The sequence below is a fragment of the Neodiprion lecontei genome, chromosome 7 (genome assembly GCF_021901455.1).
Source record: "Neodiprion lecontei isolate iyNeoLeco1 chromosome 7, iyNeoLeco1.1, whole genome shotgun sequence".
Taxonomy (NCBI): domain Eukaryota; kingdom Metazoa; phylum Arthropoda; class Insecta; order Hymenoptera; family Diprionidae; genus Neodiprion; species Neodiprion lecontei.
The window spans coordinates 276,254-295,825 of NC_060266.1; the positions used below are offsets into that span (position 1 = coordinate 276,254).

The window sequence follows — 19,572 nt, forward strand, 5'->3', positions numbered from 1 at the left end:
GTTTTCGTATTCACTCTTATCGTGGTTGCAAGACTTGCTATAGTTATGGTAAGGGTATCATTTAGGACGCATTATTTTTCACACGAATATTGCAATCTGAATTGAATAAGTAGAATATGTAACGTACAAGTATTGTATAATGTTGGGAAGAAGAAAGCATGAATGAAATGCATAAGATCTATAACGACTTTCTCATTGCAGTAGTTAATATTCTATGGTTATGAAGAAGACAACGAGTTTTATTGTGAAATGCTGTAATATGTTTTATATCTCATCAAAGAGCGTTTACATAGTAAGCTATGTGATGTTTATGCCACGAATACGGGTAGATAAGAGATTATGTAATGTCAGTTGTGTAATACCTCGAGTGTTTCTCAAAGGATAATTGAGATTACAAGGCATCACAAGGTATATGTATATTTATTATTTTAAAAAAGTGGAAAACTTTCATAGAGAGCAAACGACTTCTATGTATAAAAATATAAAATTCGTTTGATCAAGCAGCTGGTTTGGGACCATTAGCCCAATCAACAAGAGTGTTATCGTGCCAGATGTATTTTCCTTTAATGTCAGTGTTTTCTGGTAACAGTGCAGCATAAAGCGAAGATTGAGATCCCCTTTCGGGAGTGAAAACACCCAGGTGGTCGGTCATGTCGGTATTCACATATCCTGGGTGAACCGCGTTAACTACGAGGTCTTCTCTGGCATCTGTGTCTAATGCTTTTTGTTGAATCCCAGTCAAAGCAGAAACACCAACTTTGCTTACCACGTATGGTTTGTCTGGCCATCCTGAATCTTGATAATTATTCGTTTTTGTGGCTCTGTAAAGAAATTGGAATTAATGCCAAATTCCGATTCAAATGAGACTGCTATTCAATTCATTGCTTATAACGCACTCTATGAAATCTCTCATAATCTGGTTCAGTCCTTCCACCGTAAGCTCAGAGTTAGAGAATCGAGCCCTGATTTGACTGCCTGGTATTAAAGGTAGACGTCCGAATGCACTGGATACATGAACAACTCTGGCGTGGGGTCTCAGCAGTGGGAATAGAGCCTTAGAAACTTTTAATAAACCGAAATAGTTAACTCGCACAGTTTCAGATGCTTGGACCGAAAACAGTTCGGTGGCATTTTCCTGCAAAAATTTGTTTTCAAATTTGTTATTATTGAGGACTGAAGGTAGTTTGAATTCCGATGTAATCTGTAACAAAACTATACCTTAAAGGAAATACCGGCATTGTTGACAAGGATATCCAGACCTCCGTGTGTGTCATTAAGATAAGTTTTGAACGCATTGACACTCGAGTCATCTGTAATGTCAAGTTGATGAAATCTTGGCTGTAAGCCAATTTTCCTCAGCTCTTCAACAGAAGCTTGCCCTCGCACCACACTTCTGGCGGTCAGATAAACAGTCCCATTGAACCGTTGACACAACCCTTTTACAGTTGCAAAACCCACTCCTTTATTGCTTCCAGTTACCTGTGGCATAGTAAATTCATTTTAAGTGATAATATTGAATTTCAGTACAGGTATATTAGCTTTATATTTCATTCAGCTATTCAGTCAACAAACTTGGACATTATTTTTAGTTTACCACCGCTACGCGTGCTGTTCTGTCCACATCAGTGTTAGTGTTTGGAACTATTGAAAGTACTGTATAACTGCACAATATCCCAATAAACACGAGCGATGTAGTCAACAGGTGTTTCATTGTAAAGAGGTCAGGCGAAGGCAGGCCGCGTTGAGTCGAATGTGGTACTGAATGGGGGACTTCTCCCATAGAAATAAGAGATCTGTATATGGCAACTAAATGATCTGTCACAATTAAATGAGTATGAGACAAGGACAGAAATTACTTTTACATGTGGACGTGGACTCTGAGCGATATTTTAGTTTAGTAGTAGTAGTAGTGATATACTTGACCCAATCATTGGATCTTTATCTCGGGCAGTGGATACACGAGTTCCTAAATCAAGGCAAATTGGAAACAACAACGTATGGCTGCGGGCATGGTATGAAGCTGATGAGCTCGAGGCTGCCAGTCTGTGATTTGATTTGACTAATTTTCCAATACCAAAACAGAAACGTAGAATATTATAATACGTTGCATGATGAAATATGCGTCAAAAAATGATGTGCAAACCCTTCCAAATAAACCAATAAGTTGACGTGTGAATAATGACTTATTACTTTCTAACCCCTTCTGCACGCCTCTCCTGATTACTGGAAAACTATAAGTCTAAATGGCAGCGCCTAATTATAGGCAACCAAACTTACATGTACGCGATATGCCCACCAGGCATAAGGCGTGCCTTTGATCGAGCTCCTCGGCTCAGATGTTCTCCTGATACCAGGAGTAATTTTTCGCTGCAATTTCTCCGAGTAACTTAGTCCAAGTGGTAGCGCCTAATCATGGGCAACCACGCTTATACGTATGCGACACGGGCTTTCAGGAATAAGGCGTGCCTTTGATCAAGCTCCTCGGCTCAGATGTTCTCCTAATACCAGGAGTAATTTTTCGCTGCAATTTCTCCGAGTTGCTTAGTCCAAGTGGAAGCGCCTAATCATAGGCAACCACGCTTATACGTATGCGACACGGGCTTTCAGGAATAAGGCGTGCCTTTGATCAAGCTCCTCGGCTCAGATGTTCTCCTAATACCAGGAGTAATTTTTCGCTGCAATTTCTCCGAGTTGCTTAGTCCAAGTGGTAGCGCCTAATCATAGGCAACCACGCTTATACCAATGCGACACGGGCTTTCAGGAATAAGGCGCGCCTTTGATCAAGCTCCTCGGCTCAGATGTTCTCCTAATACCAGGAGTAATTTTTCGCTGCAATTTCTCCGAGTTGCTTAGTCTAAGTGGTAGCGCCTAATCATAGGCAACCACGCTTATACCAATGCGACACGGGCTTTCAGGAATAAGGCGCGCCTTTGATCAAGCTCCTCGGCTCAGATGTTCTCCTAATACCAGGAGTAATTTTGCACTGCACTTTCTCCGAGTTGCTTAGTCCAAGTGGAAGCGCCTAATCATAGGCAACCACGCTTATACGTATGCGACACGGGCTTTCAGGAATAAGGCGTGCCTTTGATCAAGCTCCTCGGCTCAGATGTTCTCCTAATACCAGGAGTGATTTTTCGCTGCAATTTCTGCAAGTTGCTTAGTCCAAGTGAAAGCGCCTAATCATAGGCAACCACGCTTATACGTATGCGACACGGGCTTTCAGGAATAAGGCGTGCCTTTGATCTGGCTCCTCGGCTCAGATGTTCTCCTGATACCGGAAGTAATTTTTCGCGGTGATTTTTTCGATTTGCATAGTTTTAGGTGGCAGTAGCATGTAAGCAAACGATCACATGCCTTCTCAAGTAAGCAGGCATGCCTTAATTTATACACACAGCGTCGACATCATATGCAGTCAATCAATCAATCAATGTGTCCCTGTGTTTAGAAGAGCTCCTCGGTTCTCATGTGCTCCTGATACCAGGAGTCATTTTCGACGAAATTTCTCCGATTCTCTTAGGTCTAACAGAAAATGGCGGGAAAATCAGCGATCACATGCACTCTCAATCAAGCAGGCATGCCTTCAGTCACACAGCGTCGACATCACATGCAGTCAATCATTGTGTCCCTGTGTTTAGAAGAGCTCCTCGGTTTTTCTGCGCTCCTGATACTCGGAGCATGCATGCCTTCAATCATACAGCGTCGACATCACATGCAGTCAATCAATCAATCAATGTGTCCCTGTTTTTGGAAGAGCTCCTCGGTTCTCATGTGCTCCTGATACCAGGAGTCATTTTCGCTAAAATTTCTCCGATTCTCTTTGGTCTAACAGAAAATGGCGGGAAAATTAGCGATCACATGCACTCTCAATCAAGCAGGCATGCCCTCAGTCACACAGCGTCGACATCACATGCAGTCAATCATTGTGTCCCTGTGTTTAGAAGAGCTCCTCGGTTTTTCTGCGCTCCTGATACTCGGAGCATGCATGCCTTCAATCATACAGCGTCGACATCACATGCAGTCAATCAATCAATCAATGTGTCCCTGTTTTTGGAAGAGCTCCTCGGTTCTCATGTGCTCCTGATACCAGGAGTCATTTTCGCTAAAATTTCTCCGATTCTCTTAGGTCTAACAGAAAATGGCGGGAAAATTAGCGATCACATGCACTCTCAATCAAGCAGGCATGCCCTCAGTCACACAGCGTCGACATCACATGCAGTCAATCATTGTGTCCCTGTGTTTAGAAGAGCTCCTCGGTTTTTCTGCGCTCCTGATACTCGGAGCATGCATGCCTTCAATCATACAGCGTCGACATCACATGCAGTCAATCAATCAATCAATGTGTCCCTGTTTTTGGAAGAGCTCCTCGGTTCTCATGTGCTCCTGATACCAGGAGTCATTTTCGCTAAAATTTCTCCGATTCTCTTTGGTCTAACAGAAAATGGCGGGAAAATTAGCGATCACATGCACTCTCAATCAAGCAGGCATGCCCTCAGTCACACAGCGTCGACATCACATGCAGTCAATCAATCAATCAATGTGTCCCTGTTTTTGGAAGAGCTCCTCGGTTCTCATGTGCTCCTGATACCAGGAGTCATTTTCGCTAAAATTTCTCCGATTCTCTTAGGTCTAACAGAAAATGGCGGGAAAATTAGCAATCACATGCACTCTCAATCAAGCAGGCATGCCCTCAGTCACACAGCGTCGACATCACATGCAGTCAATCATTGTGTCCCTGTGTTTAGAAGAGCTCCTCGGTTTTTCTGCGCTCCTGATACTCGGAGCATGCATGCCTTCAGTCATACAGCGTCGACATCACATGCAGTCAATCAATCAATCAATGTGTGCCGGTTTTTAGAAGAGCTCCTCGGTTCTCCTGTGCTCCTGATACCAGAAGTCATTTCGCTGAAATTTCTCCGATTTGCTTAGTTCTAAGAGAAAATGGCGGGAAAATTAGAGATCACATGCCCTCTCAATCAAGCAGGCATGCCTTCAGTCACACAGCGTCGACATCACATGCAATCAATCAATCAATCAATGTGTGCCTGTTTTTAGAAGAGCTCCTCGGTTCTCCTGTGCTCCTGATACCAGGAGTCATTTCGCTGAAATTTCTCCGATTTGCTTAGTTCTAAGAGAAAATGGCGGGAAAATTACAGATCACATGCCCTCTCAATCAAGCAGGCATGCCTTCAGTCACACAGCGTCGACATCACATGCAGTCAATCAATGTGTCCCTGTGTTTAGAAGAGCTCCTCGGTTTTTCTGCGCTCCTGATACTCGGAGCATGCATGCCTTCAGTCATACAGCGTCGACATCACATGCAGTCAATCAATCAATCAATGTGTGCCGGTTTTTAGGAGAGCTCCTCGGTTCTCCTGTGCTTCTGATACCAGAAGTCATTTCGCTGAAATTTCTCCGATTTGCTTAGTTCTAAGAGAAAATGGCGGGAAAATTAGAGATCACATGCCCTCTCAATCAAGCAGGCATGCCTTCAGTCACACAGCGTCGACATCACATGCAATCAATCAATCAATCAATGTGTGCCTGTTTTTAGAAGAGCTCCTCGGTTCTCCTGTGCTCCTGATACCAGGAGTCATTTCGCTGAAATTTCTCCGATTTGCTTAGTTCCAAGAGGAAATGGCGCGGAAATTAGCGAACACATGCCCTTCCAATCAAGTAGGCATGCCTTCAGTTACACAGCGTCGACATCACATGCGGTCAATCAATGTGTCCCTGTGTTTAGAAGAGCTCCTCGGTTTTTATGCGCTCCTGATACTCGGAGCATGCATGCCTTTAGTCATACAGCGTCGACATCACGTGCAGTCAATCAATCAATCAATGTGTCCCTGTTTTTAGAAGAGCTCCTCGGTTCTCCTGTGCTCCTGATACCAGGAGTCGTTTTCGCTGAAATTTCTCCGATTTTCTTAGTTCTAAGAGGAAGTGGCACGGAAATTAGCGAACACATGCCCTTCCAATCAAGTAGGCATGCCTTCAGTTACACAGCGTCGACATCACATGCAGTCAGTCAATGTGCCCCTGTTTTTAGAAGAGCTCCTCGATTTTACTGCGCTCCTGATACCAGGAGTAATTTTTGCTGAAATTTCTCCGATTTTCTTAATTCTAATAGGAAGTGGCGCGAAAATTTGAGATCTCATGCCCTCTCAAGCAAGCAGGCATGCCTTTAGACACACAACATCGACATCACAACCGATGAATGAATCGGTATTAATTTTACCGCCATCGCTTCAGCTCATATGTTCTCGTGATACTAGGAGCAGTTTCACGCTGAAATTTCTCCAAAGTAACGTTCATAAGCAATGACAATCATCAAAGCAATTATTTGCACGCTCTCTTAGGCAACCATGCAAGTATTGAACCATTCAGCATCGACACGCAATCAATCAATCAATTTCATTTTGTAAGAGACCTTCTCAGAACATATGTTTTCCTAGTGCGAGGATCAGTTTCACTTCAAAATTCTCACCGCATTGCTCTATAACAGAGATACCAAACACAGAAGCAAAACTTAGGCATGTAGACACAAAGCGCTTGTAAGACATGAGTCTCTCGGTGAAAATATTTTATTCCATATCATTTTACATACGTTAACACATTCAACATTAGCATACATAACTATATTATCATCTCCTAAAATTATAATACAATACCGTTTCGGTATTTCGATATAAAATGATACGCGTAAGTTAATATCTAACTAAACTTTCATATATAATACAAGTGATTCGTTCAATCCAATTGTTAAGACAGTGCATGTGACTTAGAAAAATCCTGACTTTGCACAGGTATGAAAATTCGATAGCCCAAATCGTTACTGTTAGAAATTGGCCAACACATTGGCACAAACATATTTAGTTTTATTGAATAACGCATATTTCATGTTTCTTTCAACAGACGATGGAAGCAGGCAAATAATAATAATAATAATTTAAAACCATCCACTGTCACAGTCTACTATCTTCTATAACATCCGACGGGTTCTCAAGCGCGCGTCTTCGTATAGCTATTGCGTTGATCAATTTTCGACGTGGTCCCAGCGGTAATTTCAAAGCAAGTACGTCCGCGTCAGTCAACAGCATCAAAGCTTCCAGGTCAATCTGTTCGGCCTCCAAAACGGGGTGAATCGACGATAAATTATTAGCGACTAAAAACCGCTGTAGCGGCGTCCACTCCTCGTTCCCCTCATCCGCGTCGTCCTCTTCTGAAAATGATCAGACTTCAGTCATTCCAAAGAAACATGACAACAATCTACCTACGCCGTTCAAGTAAAGTGCCATTTTTCAAGGTTACCAAATGACAGCTTCGAAAGAATGCAATAGACAAATAATTTTGTTTCAAATCAAAATTTCTCTAATGAAATTTTACGCTGTCACCAACGACTCACCAGAGATTAAATCGTCGTCCCACATGCTCTGTCTACGTGCTAGACTTCCAGCACTGCCAATGCTGACTTCTTCGTTATTGTGACCGTTCGAGGAGCCGTTGATAGACTCGTAACCTGTGGTATGTACATTTCGATTTTCCATCGGATCCGAGGCTCCGATAGGTATTGCGTCAAGGGTCGTGGTCACCTGAAAATAGCAGGATGTTGAGAATTCAATCCCGAAAATAAGGAAATTCGACAAAGATGAAGACTCAATAAATTCAACTGAAACTGAAACCAACCGGTCTTCTAAAAGCAACCGAGCCGAACCCCGGTCTGTTGAAGATGCTCGCGGGTTGTTGAAGCAAGACGGTATCACCGACGTTGACGTCGTCGACAGCGTTGTAATCGTAATCCGGATCATCCTCGGGTCTGTCTCGATCGCCGAGCAGGTCCGGAGTGCTTCTGGCCCTGGATAGGGTTCCCCAGACGTCTGATATCTTGCCACGTTTCCCCATCTGCTGACTGTGGGTCTCGTAGGTGCCGACGTACATTACTTCGGAGTCCCTTCTGAGGCCGGTCAAGCTGCGGACGGAACGTTTTCCGTCCATCTCAATCTGAAAGGATTTCGAGAAGGTATATAAGTACAAAAAAAAATTTCCAGATTACCCTGCACCGTATAGCGATTACACAGGTCTGCAACCAAAAATCTGCACAGGTTTTTTCTGATAGATAGCTGTTTGCTAGATTTCTGATAGATGCTGTTTCTGATCGATTCTCACTCACTGAAACCGGGAAAAATACTCAAAAAGTTGCATCACGTCAGGTTTTTTTTTCAACTCGTGTTTGTAGTTTCATTTAGAGTAAAACCTCTGTTTAATTCGAGATCTGGTATCCTTTTCTCGATTCTAAAAATCCTATGCAAAAGCATTTCTTACTTGCAGTTAAGATGTATCAGAGTGAGACTCAAGAATAAATACAAACAGGGAAACAAAAAATGGAAAAGCGGAAACGTGTTCTGAGGTGTATCAAAGAGAGGAAGAAAAGGATTCATAAGCGAAAAGAATGAATACGGAATGTTAATTACATTTCATAAAGAAATTGTTTGTTTGATTTTATAAGAAATATTGTTTAGTTCGGTGTAATAAAATGGTGGTCTTTTCATTACTGTAATGCTTTTTTTTATGCAAACAGTTTGTATTTTGCAAGAATACTGTACGTGATGGAGGGAAATGTAAGTAATTTTTGAATTCAGCACACTCGGAAAGATGATATTTACCAAAAACATCCCATGCAGCTGAAAAATATAGTTTTTTGCAGACCTGTGTTACTTTACAGTCCTGACCTCTCCAACTTTGAAATCGTCGGCGGCCTTGCGGGCCTGAACTTTGCGCCCGACGGCTCCACCCTGCCGCTTCGTACCGCCGCTGACGATGTCGCTGAAAGTCGGCGAGGGTCTGACCCTACCCTTAAAGGTGAGTATGCTCGGTCTGTGGGGCAGAATGGCTACATCCGAAGCCTCGACGTCCATCATCCTGGTCTTGTCTTTGAGTAATTTTTTCTGCTCCTTCTCAGCTCTGATCTCGGCCACCTTTTGCCGCTTGGCGTATTCCTTGAGGCGTTTCTCGGCCTCCTTCTCGGCCTTTTCTTTCAGCATTTTCGTCTTCTTACGATTGTTTAGCTCCTGCTCGGTCTGCGCCAAATCGAGAAATTGCAGGATATCATCGCGCCCGTTTATCGCTGCTAGCTCGCGCGCCGAATGCCTGTCAATGTCCAAGGCCCATATGTTGCTGCCGAATTTCACCAGGAAATTAACGCAGAAACGGTGTCCCCGAGCTGCAGCCAAATGAAGCGCCGTATTGCCGAAGTAGTCCGCCTTGTCCGGATCTCCTCTGAACAACATAGAAATTATAGTTCATCATTCTCTAAACATGCATCTCAAAATTGTTGCAAAATAGACGAAAGCAAAAACATTTTTCGACACTGCAGCATCAAGTCTGAATATGAAGGTAAATATAACATGGCGATGTCGGATAACGTAGTCTATCAGGTATTATATGAATGTCGTGATTTCCGCGTATCGAAGTTGCTTATCTGCACAAAGCTCGAGCGACTCATTTGTTTTTGATAAGCTGAGCTCGTTTCATCGGCTGTACTAGAGAAAAAGTAGTGGTAAAAAAAAAAAGAAAAAAAAAACTGAAGTTACGTGCACCGTTTGCGTAATTTCTTTGCGATTATTCTGACACATCCGGTAAATGCATTACCTACGCTATACCATACGATTTTCATCTATCCACCAAAAACGTTAATCACCATGATTATTATTGTCAAAAAATTACAATTTCTATGTACATCATGCGAGCTACGTGTATATTTATATATATATATATATATATATATATATATATATATATATATATATATATATATATATATTTATCGTCACTAGGTATTTCCCAACAATGATGATAATGAATCAATATAATCTGCAATCGAAGCACATTCTACAAACATTAAAATTGGTGATATCAGCAAGTTCAATATAACATCATAAATAAAAAATACGATTAATATTGACGAAAGCGGAATACGCTGAATCAGATAAACTGGCAGGCTTCCACCGTACATCATAAGAGTTGAAAGCATAATTAAAAGATAGATTACACAGTGCCTTCGCGACATTCGAAAAAATTGCGAAATTCGTCGAGGTATAATAAACATATATCCGCGTACGTTCGTAATATACCGCAGGTACATTTATACCATGATATCGCAATCGACGATGCTGATGTAAAGCGTATGTATATCGTACAGCGAACTGCAGTTATCTGTGACGTTTAGCTATTAAAAATCATGTACCACGAGAAAAAACACGAAAACTTTATAATCACCTCAATTAGGAGATATCATTTCGCTGTTAAATTGATCGCGATAAATTTGCGTACAAGTTAATTTGTTCACCACGGATGGATAAGCCGCGTGTACAAATTTCCGAAATATGTTTATTCCTAATACGGGCATGGGTACATATCGCGTTTCTATTTAATCTATGAATCTATGAAAAATAACACAGGTTTTATCGTGTATCCTGCGCCCCGCGTTGGTAATTTCGTATACATAAGAGAGGCAGGAAGTTGCGCGGTTCGCCTGCGACAAAAAACAATCGAACCCGCAGAGGCAGGTAGGTACGTATGCGTGAAGGCAATCACAAAGAGCGGACGAGGGTGGAGGGAGATATGAAAATAAAAGCAGCGTAAAAATCATTGAAACAAATAGACAGTATAATGCTATTAATGACGGTCGTCTACGGTCGCCTCGGTATTATTTTCTGTACGCTTCAGCGTTTATTCCAAATACCCATGTATCGCGTGCAACCCGATACATCTATGAGCAATTTGGAAGTTTAAATATCGTATAGATGGCTTGCGGAGTATTTTATTTTATTGCAGACGATAGTATTACCCTCTGGCAGCGAGGAGGCGCAGGGCGTCGATATTTCCCTCGAAAGCCGCCCAGAGAGTCGGAGTCATCCCGCCCTCGTCTCGGGCATTGCAGTCCCTCCTTGTCGCCTCCTTCAGGATTTCCAAAGCTCCGTCCCGAGCCGCCCTAACGAGAATAATAACGACCATTAATCACATAAAATTACGCTGCAGAATTCGAAGAGAAAGATGTCGAATTAAATGGGCCGTAAATTGTTTCGACAATTCCAAGCTGGCAGAATTGTTTCGACAATTTCAAGCTGCAGAATTGTTTCGCTCGGAAACTCTCCTAGGTAATGTAAGGTACAGATACATAAATGTACAATCTGCGCAGTTGACAGTTTGGCACGCGATTACGGCCGCACATACATAGTATGGTTTACGTGTAACAAGGTGCAATGGTTATATTCTGCTTTCTAGACAACGAATCCGCGGGATTGTGATAAGATCTTCTTCCCCCCACGGAATGCGGGCGTAGGTATTCAGACGCTGCGCGTTACATACGCATTTTACACGCATGAAGCTCAAGTCAAATTTTATGCGTGTAAGGTTTTCGTAGTTATATTAAACATTTGTACCTGCATGCATGACGCGTGTACCTTGCGAGTAGGTATAAGGTCCTGGTTTGATGAGAAGAATTAAATAATTAGCGAGCTACGCAATCGTTAATTCGCGCCAACGGGTTCGCGCAATATACTATCGTATTACTATAGTCGAGGCCTAAAATAGCCGATATAACACATGATATAGGGTTATGAGCTTTGAAATCATTCGACATTGTAATTCATCATTATTCACGGCATGTTTTTGTACGATTTAAATTAATATGGGTTATAACCAGCGATAAAGGACAAACAAAAATTGGAACATTTAAAGTGGCGTTTTTATCTCGACGATAAGAGTCGACGACGATCGGATAAAACGATTGATTGTAATCCCGCTTCATACGCATCCGATGTACGTGTCGTCTCTATACATATGTCACATACCTATACATAGCGATCTTAAAATCGTTATATTCTACGCTGCGCGTATATTTATCATCCATCTCGGCATCTGAGCAGCAAAAAATTCATATTATAATAATAGCTGTACGAGTAATAGACATTATACCCTGATATTTGTGCGTTCGAAATTCAAGAGTCAGAAACACGTTAAACAAGTTTTAATCGAGCCGACGGTGGACTATCACCCCCTTTGTTACACATGTAGCATAGATATTCAATAAACAAAGAAGAACAGGGCAGATCCGCGTCACTGAAAAAAGGGCGATAAACAAAGCGCGGTAGAAAAAAAAAAAAAAAAAGAACAAATGCTGCGAAGACTAAAACTCGAAAATTTTGCAAAAGAACTACCCGTAACGCGAGACAAACTATACTACAGTTACTGTAATAAAGGAAATACTAATTTTTATGTATGTACAATGTACATACTGTAATATGCAAGTTATACGAAAATACAAAACTTACTTGTGAAAACGTTCGGATGTCATGACGTGTTTCTTGTTCTTCCTTTAGGTACGATCGAGTGGTTGTACAAGTTTTTGAAACTCGTTATAAGCTGAGGAAGCACCGCACAACAACAACGACGAGGGTCCTTCCATCCGCACTTTAAACAATACGAAGTCGCACTCGCAACGTCAAGTACTTCTCACCACCGCGACCATCGTATCTATTGCAAGCGAAAAGGCAAACGATAAAAAAAAAAAATAAAAATTAAAGTACCATTCGAAGACTCTCGAGTGGCCGATAATAACGAAGGTGGGGACCGGCTCTCCTCGCAGCGACGACGAGACTGTGAAGCCGATGTACGTACACCCAGGAACTATTCGCTCGCAACGAAAAAATAGGCAAGGAAGAAACGAAAAGAAACAGGAAAAATGGTGAAAAAAAAAAGAAACTTGTTACCGGTTATTACACCTACACCTAGGCACGCGTGAAACAAACCGCGGCTGTGAGAAGGTGGCAGGTATACGTCCTGCCATACCCGAACGTCGCCTCGATACTGTTTTCAACCGACAAACTCCCCCCCCGTCGGCATGCGGACAGCAGCAGTCTGTCGTCTTCCTCCCGCTTGTTGATTTGATAAATTACGCTGTCTCCCTCAGTCTCACTGCCAGACAATTTCGTTCTTGCTCTCTCTTTCTCTCCTTTTTTTTTCATTAATCTCCCGCCCTTCGGCCGCGAGCCGCGGCCACCTGTTCCCTACGTTTCCTACCTGTTCAGGCCTGGGACTGCAGTCGACCTTACCGACCAAGCAATCACTATCCACTGCAACTGTCAGTAACGTCGTGCGTTTAGAAAAATCGATCAATCGTTACCGCGGAATGCAAAATGATTCACGAGTGATCGATTTTTACTCAATCGTTTACTCTTTTCTACTACCGACGAACGAGATTAAACTTCTTGTTTGTTTTTTTTACGACTTGCATGGAGTTATGATTGAGCGTGTACAAATTGAACCAATATCTAATTTTTCAGCCGACTTTTTTGATCATCTAAACACAGTGAGAAGAAAAAAACTCAGCACGATGTTTCGAAACAAAAAGCAGCGAGAACGACGCGCGGTAAACATTGACAAGCCATGTATCTAGAAGTTTGTTTACCAGGACGATATAATAGAGCGTTATTAAATGCTGTAAATCATGAAAACTTCATATTGTGATGTATACTTACCTACTACAACCTGCGCAAACCAAGAAGCAAAACTTCGAACGATTCCTAGGTTCCTGGATTAAGCGAATGATCTAGGATTTGGTCAGCTTAGGGGATGAGAAACGTTTCTGAAATAATGCGTTAATGAAGCTCGATTAGCACTTTCAAATTCGTGTTTCTAATCCTGTCGTCTCACTTGATGCAGCGACAGATGGTGGGATAGCTTATCATTGTTCAAGGCCGAATGACTATTGATTTTTGCCACTAACTCATGACCGCAGATATTAATTTCCCACAAAGTTTACGTTAGGTTTATAACCGCAGTATATAAACTCCGCTCCTTGATAGATGTCCATTAGTCCGTCATCATTTCACTGGTACATCCCAAACCCTGCAGTGAAGAGAATCCACTTTAAACATGGGTAACTATTGCTGTCGATCTGTTAATACTATCTTCGAGTACACGAGCCAAGCATCTAACTTCTGCAAGATTAAATAAATCAATTTAAATATCTACGAAAAATTTGGATACTGTTCAAAACAGTCGTATTCTTCTGATATTTCAAGTTCTGTATGAAATTTATCTGTTTTTTCAAGGCTTTCAGATACTCTTGGTACTCTTTGCTGCGATCCTGCTGGATCATGCAAGTGCACTGCCATTGGACGCAGTTGATAGCTGTCTCTTTACCTGCGATTACTGTTTCAAGGTATCGTGTCAGTTAAAATAAAAATTCAGTCAAACTGTCAATATTTTGTTGAAGCTAACGTGACTTCTTTACAAACAGGAAGAAGTTGTAGTAAACTGCGCCAATGAGTGCCTGGTGAATGGGGCTACAGAAATGGATCCGATCTGGACGGCTGTATGCCCATATTTCGGAGCACTCAGCTTCGTAAAGCGTTGAATGAACAGAGTTCAGAATCTATTCCCATAATTTTTGAGACCATACTATTAGCTCAGCGTAATAATAATCGTTGCATAAATAAATGTATGTTGAAAATCAGATAGCCGCTGCAAGCTTCAGTAAATAAACAAATGAATCATACCTCATTGGCCTTGTTATTTTAAAAAGAAGTGTAATCCATGAAACATTGGGTGCCTTCGACACAGAGAGTTGCTTAAGACATAATTTTTATTGCCTATACGTTTCTTACGCAAATTATATATGGTACAAAAGTCGGTCGGATGTCGGAGGCGGCCAAGTCAGATGAGTAATATTTGTAATATAAGATACAGAGACACCAACTAGCATGTCAATGGGCCTTAGGTTTGACTGACTTGGTTTTCTTTAATTTCTTAAGACCGTTTATATTGGCTTTTAAAAGACCCCAGTAGGCTTGTTGAAATTTGTTTACATCCTTGGAATGAATCTGAAATCATAAATTAATGAGCTAATGACTGAGAACCTTTCGTCACACGAAACAGCAAGAATAATATCACTACTAACGACGGTGGCGATCTTTTTCGATCGAAGGGAGGCTCGCACTAAACACAAATACTCCGTCGGTGCGGGTAAGGCGGCTCTGCCGTCTCTGGGCACGGGTTTTTCATGCCCGTCAACTGCAACAGACGGAGATTGGTTAGAATATCGACTAGATTCTTAAGTCTTCGGGGAATAGGAGCGTTAAAAATATATCACTTGATTCGAGATACTTGCATCGTTTTATCGTCAAGGCGACGGATCCGGACAATCGTGACTTGTCAAAGAGTCGCGTCAGCTCTACTAAAAACTAAAATCAGGATGTTTGTATTAATGATCATGCTGTCGACGCCCTTGATCTTTTCACGATTCAAATTACCAAATCATTCTCGAGTAAAACCATTCCGGCTGTAACATATGCTGTGACTACGACGCGTCAAAAGCTGTTCGTTTGAGGTTAGGTACGACCCACGTTCCTCACTGAAGACAGAGACAACACAGACTCGTAAGATGGCACGAGTGGAAAATAACCCTTATACATATGTATGTATACCGGTTGTCGATACAGCAGACCGTTATCATAATTATGAGACTTTCGATGCCTGCCAAAGCTGTCCCACTCTCGGTTGAGATTAAATACATACTAGAAATACATACCTAAGCCTATGCCGACACCTATCAAGACCACTGATATATATATACACTGGATTGGATATTACCGTATACTCTACGTGTAAGCTCGTGCGTCCAATTGAACAATTTAATTTCCGCCATCTTGTACAGAAAGTTGTCACAAAATGCGCGCTAGACTTGAACTGCGTAATATATGCTATTTAGGTCTAACGATATATTCGTCACACAAAAAAGTTTTTGACGAGTAAAATAATGTTTGATACATTAAATGAAGAACAAATCATTTTTTCGAAGGTGTGTTATTATTTACAATTATATGATGTAAAAGATCATTAAATAATATGACGAAAAACTTGTATTTAAGCGTGATTTTTCTTCATGTTCAAAAGAAGTCCTCAATTCTAAGAAGTTTCCGTCCATTATCCTCTATCCTATGGTGGGCTGAATTCCATACGGATTATTCAAAAATTTGTATAACACTAATTCAACCGTTAGGGAATCCATTTACCATCCATTGATCATCAAAGTGGAGCTTAAGACATGTAAAAAAAGTTTTGAATTAAATTATATCGAATTGGGTGAGTAAAAACTTTATTCAAAAATATGGAGAATAAAACATTCCTTGCAAACGTTAAGGCATTTTTATAGAGTTGCGTGCGATAAACCACAACCGTAATATAATTAGTAGTATCAATCCACAATCCATTCACATGAAGAAAAAGTTACAAGCACAATCAAAAGAAAATAAAAAAGATGTACATACCTGAGCATGCAAATCAGGTACAAATGTGTAGGTGATCATGTAATTTGGTTACATTCACTGTGGTGGGCCGATCGGATTCATCCTGAAATTCGGTCTGCTGCAAGTTTTCACCTACAGATAAGTTACTAATAAATAACGACAATGGAAATACACAGAAATGTGTCACACACGATTTTTCTGTAACAGAGCACTTTATAATCTGTAGGTAATTAACCGCTTTGACGGCATTGACGCAATAGTGCATCACATCAACGTGTCTTTATGCACACTGAGTTTTCTCTGACCTAATAGGGATTAATAGTTTCAGATCTCACCAAATAACGTTGGGATACTGCCTTTTCGTAAAGTTATATAATTTTTACTTTTCTTCTGAAAGCAAGAGAGTTCAAAGTGGTCGGAACACAGAAAGCTATCACTTGATGGAGACCACGGTCCAATGTTTATATTTGCGATCCATGGCTTCATAATATCAGGTTCATCCAATGGGAACCTACATAACAAGCAAAGTTTAAATTTATTAATTCACACGTTATGTTGCATTGAGTAACGGTACTTACTTGAAGAATGAATAGCCACGTCCATATTCCTTTAATCGGTGACAAGATGAACACTCTGATTTTGGGTTGTCAAATATAGTTGGTACACTGTTCTTTTTCAATGTAATTAGGAATCCTGTCCTATCAAAGCAATCATTTGTAAAATGAGCTGAACACAATGTGCTATTTCGGTTTGGCTTCCAGTCCTTCCTCTTCATTTCTTCTAACCAATGCTGAACGCGCAACACATCTTTCACGGGAAATCTACATATCGAATTATAATTTAATCCCTCAGTCAATAATACCCGAGTTTTCAATTTCAATTATAATAAGATCGGTTCATAATTCAAATATTGTGAATTTTTACTGACAAGATTCGTACGTTATAATACTCGTTAAATATAATTAGTAAATACTTCGTATGCTGACATAACCTCTGCAAGTTATCATTTGCAGAACGCTTCAGCGTTGTATACTCACTTGTGAAATGATCGCCCACGATATTTTGATTGCTTTGTTTTGCAAAAAACGCAGGTACTCATTGTTACCTCAATAATTGTTACTGTAATTTTCCGTCGCAATCGATTATATACACATACATATATCACGTATATATATATATATATATATATATATATATATATATCTGAAGTGACAAGAATCTGTACAAAATGGCTACCGTTCAATTGGCGTGACGGCACCACGCTTAATCCAATCCAGTGTACATATATATCAGTGATCAAGACGTTACCCTTTATTCGTCTTTTAATGAACATTGATCGTCGCCGATTGCAGCATGACGTTGGATCCACGTGTCACCGTTCAAATAACGTACAAGGGAGAGAATATTCTGAATGAAATCTCCGAACCGGTTAACACGAAGGATATCGAAGGTCTGATAACGGTGCTGAAATTCACGCAGCGTAAGACGAACGATTGTTTAACGCGGCTAACCAAAGATACAGAAGTATCGACGACCGAAGGTAAAATTCGGCTATCAAATCATCCTCTACGCGTGTTACGTAGTAATTTATATTCGTTTCAGAAAACTCTGAAGTCTGCGAAGAGGAAAATTCGGACGAGGATCGTGTTAACGCGGAGGAGGATGAGTTGAACGACTTGTCGCCAAAACGAGCGAAACTGAAAATTTAGTTGTTCCCTTTTTGTTGTCGAATAATAAAAAAAAAAAAAAAACGAGCAAAGTAATTCTCTCTCCAACAAAGTCCACCCCTCCTCGAATCCCGCTACGTTCGAAATAAGTACATATTTTGCTACTCAGGCACACGTATCCAAGTCGAAAGCACTCGGACTTGCGGAAGGCGTTTGCACTCTGCCGACTTGTGCCGTGTGTTGGATATGGCAAATGGCAACCGTCCTCAAGTCGCGGTGTTCTTCACCATCCGGTGAACGTAAATAAACAAGAACGAATCGTAAATAGTAAAAGAAGCAAGGAACGCCACATTGGCATACAGACACGCTGAACAGCCTGGGGAACAGCAGCGTTGGTTGGATTCAAGCATAGGTACGGTACTTGTTAGCGTCTGATTTCCCGATCGGGTATCGGAGCAAATAATCACGCGGTCGTTAACCTGCAAGGTTTTACACAGAACAGCAGCGTGACCAAACGTCAAATGTACACAAACTCACGTCTGAATTTTTGAGAAGCCAGATTACGTTTGTTTCATTCTTGCGATTATTAGGTAAAATTTCTGTTTTTTTATCCCCAGATGAAAATATGTCCGCGACACTTTCAAACCAGGCTCAGCTGCGCTACGTCGTTCAATGGTTTCAGGAATGGTCAGAAATGCAACGCGGAGACTTTCTGGGTATATTGATAGAAAAGTGCGGACCTGCAAGATTGGTCAATGGGCTTGTTTCCAGTCTGGAAAGTCTGGCGTGCAAAGAGGATGCGGGCAAACCGCCGAGCCTGTTTGAGTGCCGAGTAAAGTTGTTCAGGGAATGGAGCCAGAACTGGTCGCCTCAGGAGAAAGAGAGTTTACTCTCTTCCATAAAGAATTTGGATCCAAAATTTGCCGAGAAATATGAGGAAAAAGTGGCGAATGGTGATGACGCGGATGAACATTTTGAGAGAAACGACGAGTAACTTGTCTGTAATCTGTGCGCAATTTGTTCAACAGAGGAAGATCTGACTAGCCTTTATACATCATTTTAGACACCATATCTTTCGTTCGATTGTTCGTTAGCAATACTGCAAAAAAATATGACTGAAACTGTTGTCTGGGATTTAAATCTCGAGTTTTTAGGTCTAATGGAAGGGTTCCGTTTCTTTGTATTGCTGCTAATGGAGTACGAAAAGACTTTACGAAGAAAAATTAGTGACAAATGTAAACCGCAGCTCTCTTCGTAATCCAATTACAATTGCCTGTTCCTACGCTTGCTATACACGTATACATTCCGATATTTCAATTATATACATATAAATAATAAATATACATAATATGTATGTAAATATAATTTACATGTAAATCTTATTGTTATTACTGCTATAATTATTCGCTATTATATATGGCAGCAGATGTTCTAATATTGTTAATATTTTATAATAAAACAAAAAGAAAGAAACTTGATATAATTAGAGCTCGTTCGTCGATACAATGATAAGATAGAAACAAGAATGGCTTATTGCTTCTTGCGAATCAAGTGAAGATTTGATAATACATTGTTTAAAGAGATGTAAGTGTTAATCAACA

The 19,572-nt window shown here is 40.9% G+C and overlaps 5 protein-coding genes across 16 annotated transcripts; 1 reads left to right on the forward strand and 4 right to left on the reverse strand.

Moving 5' to 3' along the window:
- Nucleotides 1-89: 89 nt before the first annotated feature.
- On the reverse strand, nucleotides 90-2,379 carry LOC107223516 (carbonyl reductase [NADPH] 3). 4 transcript variants are annotated; one of them, XM_046745679.1, is made up of 5 exons: nucleotides 2,278-2,379; nucleotides 1,595-1,770; nucleotides 1,219-1,479; nucleotides 897-1,135; nucleotides 90-821 (listed from the first exon to the last, which is right to left on the reverse strand). In XM_046745679.1, the coding sequence occupies exons 2-5, from the start codon at nucleotides 1,709-1,711 to the stop codon at nucleotides 497-499; spliced, it is 942 nt and encodes a 313-aa protein (XP_046601635.1). In that variant the 5' UTR covers nucleotides 1,712-1,770; nucleotides 2,278-2,379; the 3' UTR covers nucleotides 90-496. The 4 variants fall into 4 exon arrangements, with proteins under 4 accessions (XP_046601635.1, XP_046601634.1, XP_046601636.1 ...); XM_046745678.1 differs by lacking the exon at nucleotides 2,278-2,379 and adding an exon at nucleotides 2,191-2,226; XM_046745680.1 differs by lacking the exon at nucleotides 2,278-2,379 and adding an exon at nucleotides 2,144-2,159.
- A 4,187-nt stretch (nucleotides 2,380-6,566) lies between these two features.
- Nucleotides 6,567-13,892, reverse strand: LOC107224802 (Usher syndrome type-1G protein homolog). Of its 6 annotated transcripts, none has more exons than XM_046744832.1 (8): nucleotides 13,708-13,845; nucleotides 13,533-13,639; nucleotides 12,327-12,528; nucleotides 10,841-10,984; nucleotides 8,724-9,270; nucleotides 7,681-7,995; nucleotides 7,400-7,586; nucleotides 6,567-7,216 (listed from the first exon to the last, which is right to left on the reverse strand). In XM_046744832.1, exons 3-8 carry the CDS (start codon nucleotides 12,347-12,349, stop codon nucleotides 6,960-6,962), a joined length of 1,473 nt encoding a protein of 490 aa, XP_046600788.1. In that variant the 5' UTR covers nucleotides 12,350-12,528; nucleotides 13,533-13,639; nucleotides 13,708-13,845; the 3' UTR covers nucleotides 6,567-6,959. The 6 variants fall into 6 exon arrangements, with proteins under 6 accessions (XP_046600788.1, XP_046600786.1, XP_046600787.1 ...); XM_046744830.1 differs by having other exon boundaries at nucleotides 12,327-13,133; XM_046744831.1 differs by having other exon boundaries at nucleotides 12,327-13,639; nucleotides 13,781-13,892.
- Nucleotides 13,893-14,623: 731 nt separating this feature from the next.
- Nucleotides 14,624-15,464, reverse strand: LOC107224803 (signal recognition particle 14 kDa protein). The gene is made up of 4 exons (XM_015664998.2): nucleotides 15,309-15,464; nucleotides 15,167-15,239; nucleotides 14,957-15,069; nucleotides 14,624-14,879 (listed from the first exon to the last, which is right to left on the reverse strand). Exons 1-4 carry the CDS (start codon nucleotides 15,330-15,332, stop codon nucleotides 14,763-14,765), a joined length of 327 nt encoding a protein of 108 aa, XP_015520484.1. The 5' UTR covers nucleotides 15,333-15,464; the 3' UTR covers nucleotides 14,624-14,762.
- A 387-nt stretch (nucleotides 15,465-15,851) lies between these two features.
- LOC124295301 (THAP domain-containing protein 1-like) lies at nucleotides 15,852-17,676 on the reverse strand. Of its 4 annotated transcripts, XM_046744836.1 has the most exons (6): nucleotides 17,541-17,676; nucleotides 17,342-17,423; nucleotides 16,883-17,125; nucleotides 16,640-16,815; nucleotides 16,326-16,436; nucleotides 15,881-16,094 (listed from the first exon to the last, which is right to left on the reverse strand). In XM_046744836.1, exons 1-5 carry the CDS (start codon nucleotides 17,635-17,637, stop codon nucleotides 16,339-16,341), a joined length of 696 nt encoding a protein of 231 aa, XP_046600792.1. In that variant the 5' UTR covers nucleotides 17,638-17,676; the 3' UTR covers nucleotides 15,881-16,094; nucleotides 16,326-16,338. The 4 variants fall into 4 exon arrangements, 2 of the variants coding, with proteins under 2 accessions (XP_046600791.1, XP_046600792.1); XM_046744835.1 differs by lacking the exon at nucleotides 17,541-17,676 and having other exon boundaries at nucleotides 15,852-16,094; nucleotides 17,342-17,488; XR_006905204.1 differs by lacking the exons at nucleotides 17,342-17,423; nucleotides 17,541-17,676 and adding an exon at nucleotides 17,278-17,292 and having other exon boundaries at nucleotides 15,890-16,094.
- On the forward strand, nucleotides 17,258-18,062 carry LOC124295302. Its single transcript, XM_046744838.1, has 3 exons — nucleotides 17,258-17,395; nucleotides 17,657-17,844; nucleotides 17,907-18,062. The coding sequence occupies exons 1-3, from the start codon at nucleotides 17,349-17,351 to the stop codon at nucleotides 18,011-18,013; spliced, it is 342 nt and encodes a 113-aa protein (XP_046600794.1). The 5' UTR covers nucleotides 17,258-17,348; the 3' UTR covers nucleotides 18,014-18,062.
- The last annotated feature ends 1,510 nt before the right edge of the window (nucleotides 18,063-19,572 follow it).

What these genes read in the sequence shown, in the direction of transcription:
- LOC124295301 (XM_046744836.1), bottom strand. Translation starts at nt 17,637, where the DNA reads ATGTTCATTAAAAGACGAATAAAGGGTAACGTCTTGATCACTGATATA. An exon ending in GCCGTCACGCCAATTGAACG is followed by an intron (nt 17,424 to 17,540) that starts GTAGCCATTTTG and finishes GGAAAATTACAG; the next exon opens with TAACAATTATTGAGGTAACA. An exon ending in CGTGGGCGATCATTTCACAA is followed by an intron (nt 17,126 to 17,341) that starts GTGAGTATACAA and finishes TTCGATATGTAG; the next exon opens with ATTTCCCGTGAAAGATGTGT.
- LOC107224803 (XM_015664998.2), bottom strand. Translation starts at nt 15,332, where the DNA reads ATGGTTTTACTCGAGAATGATTTG. An exon ending in CGCCTTGACGATAAAACGAT is followed by an intron (nt 15,070 to 15,166) that starts GCAAGTATCTCG and finishes CGTCTGTTGCAG; the next exon opens with TTGACGGGCATGAAAAACCC. An exon ending in CGAAAAAGATCGCCACCGTC is followed by an intron (nt 14,880 to 14,956) that starts GTTAGTAGTGAT and finishes TTATGATTTCAG; the next exon opens with ATTCATTCCAAGGATGTAAA.
- LOC124295302 (XM_046744838.1), top strand. Translation starts at nt 17,349, where the DNA reads ATGATCGCCCACGATATTTTGATTGCTTTGTTTTGCAAAAAACGCAG. An exon ending in TTGTTTTGCAAAAAACGCAG is followed by an intron (nt 17,396 to 17,656) that starts GTACTCATTGTT and finishes CGCCGATTGCAG; the next exon opens with CATGACGTTGGATCCACGTG. An exon ending in AGAAGTATCGACGACCGAAG is followed by an intron (nt 17,845 to 17,906) that starts GTAAAATTCGGC and finishes TATTCGTTTCAG; the next exon opens with AAAACTCTGAAGTCTGCGAA.
- LOC107224802 (XM_046744831.1), bottom strand. Translation starts at nt 12,349, where the DNA reads ATGACATCCGAACGTTTTCACAA. An exon ending in ACATCCGAACGTTTTCACAA is followed by an intron (nt 10,985 to 12,326) that starts GTAAGTTTTGTA and finishes TATTCTCGTTAG; the next exon opens with GGCGGCTCGGGACGGAGCTT. An exon ending in ACGATTTCAAAGTTGGAGAG is followed by an intron (nt 7,996 to 8,723) that starts GTCAGGACTGTA and finishes AAATCCTTTCAG; the next exon opens with ATTGAGATGGACGGAAAACG.
- LOC107223516 (XM_015663206.2), bottom strand. Translation starts at nt 1,780, where the DNA reads ATGGGAGAAGTCCCCCATTCAGTACCACATTCGACTCAACGCGGCCTG. An exon ending in ATGCCGGTATTTCCTTTAAG is followed by an intron (nt 1,136 to 1,218) that starts GTATAGTTTTGT and finishes AAATTTTTGCAG; the next exon opens with GAAAATGCCACCGAACTGTT. An exon ending in ATTATGAGAGATTTCATAGA is followed by an intron (nt 822 to 896) that starts GTGCGTTATAAG and finishes ATTTCTTTACAG; the next exon opens with AGCCACAAAAACGAATAATT.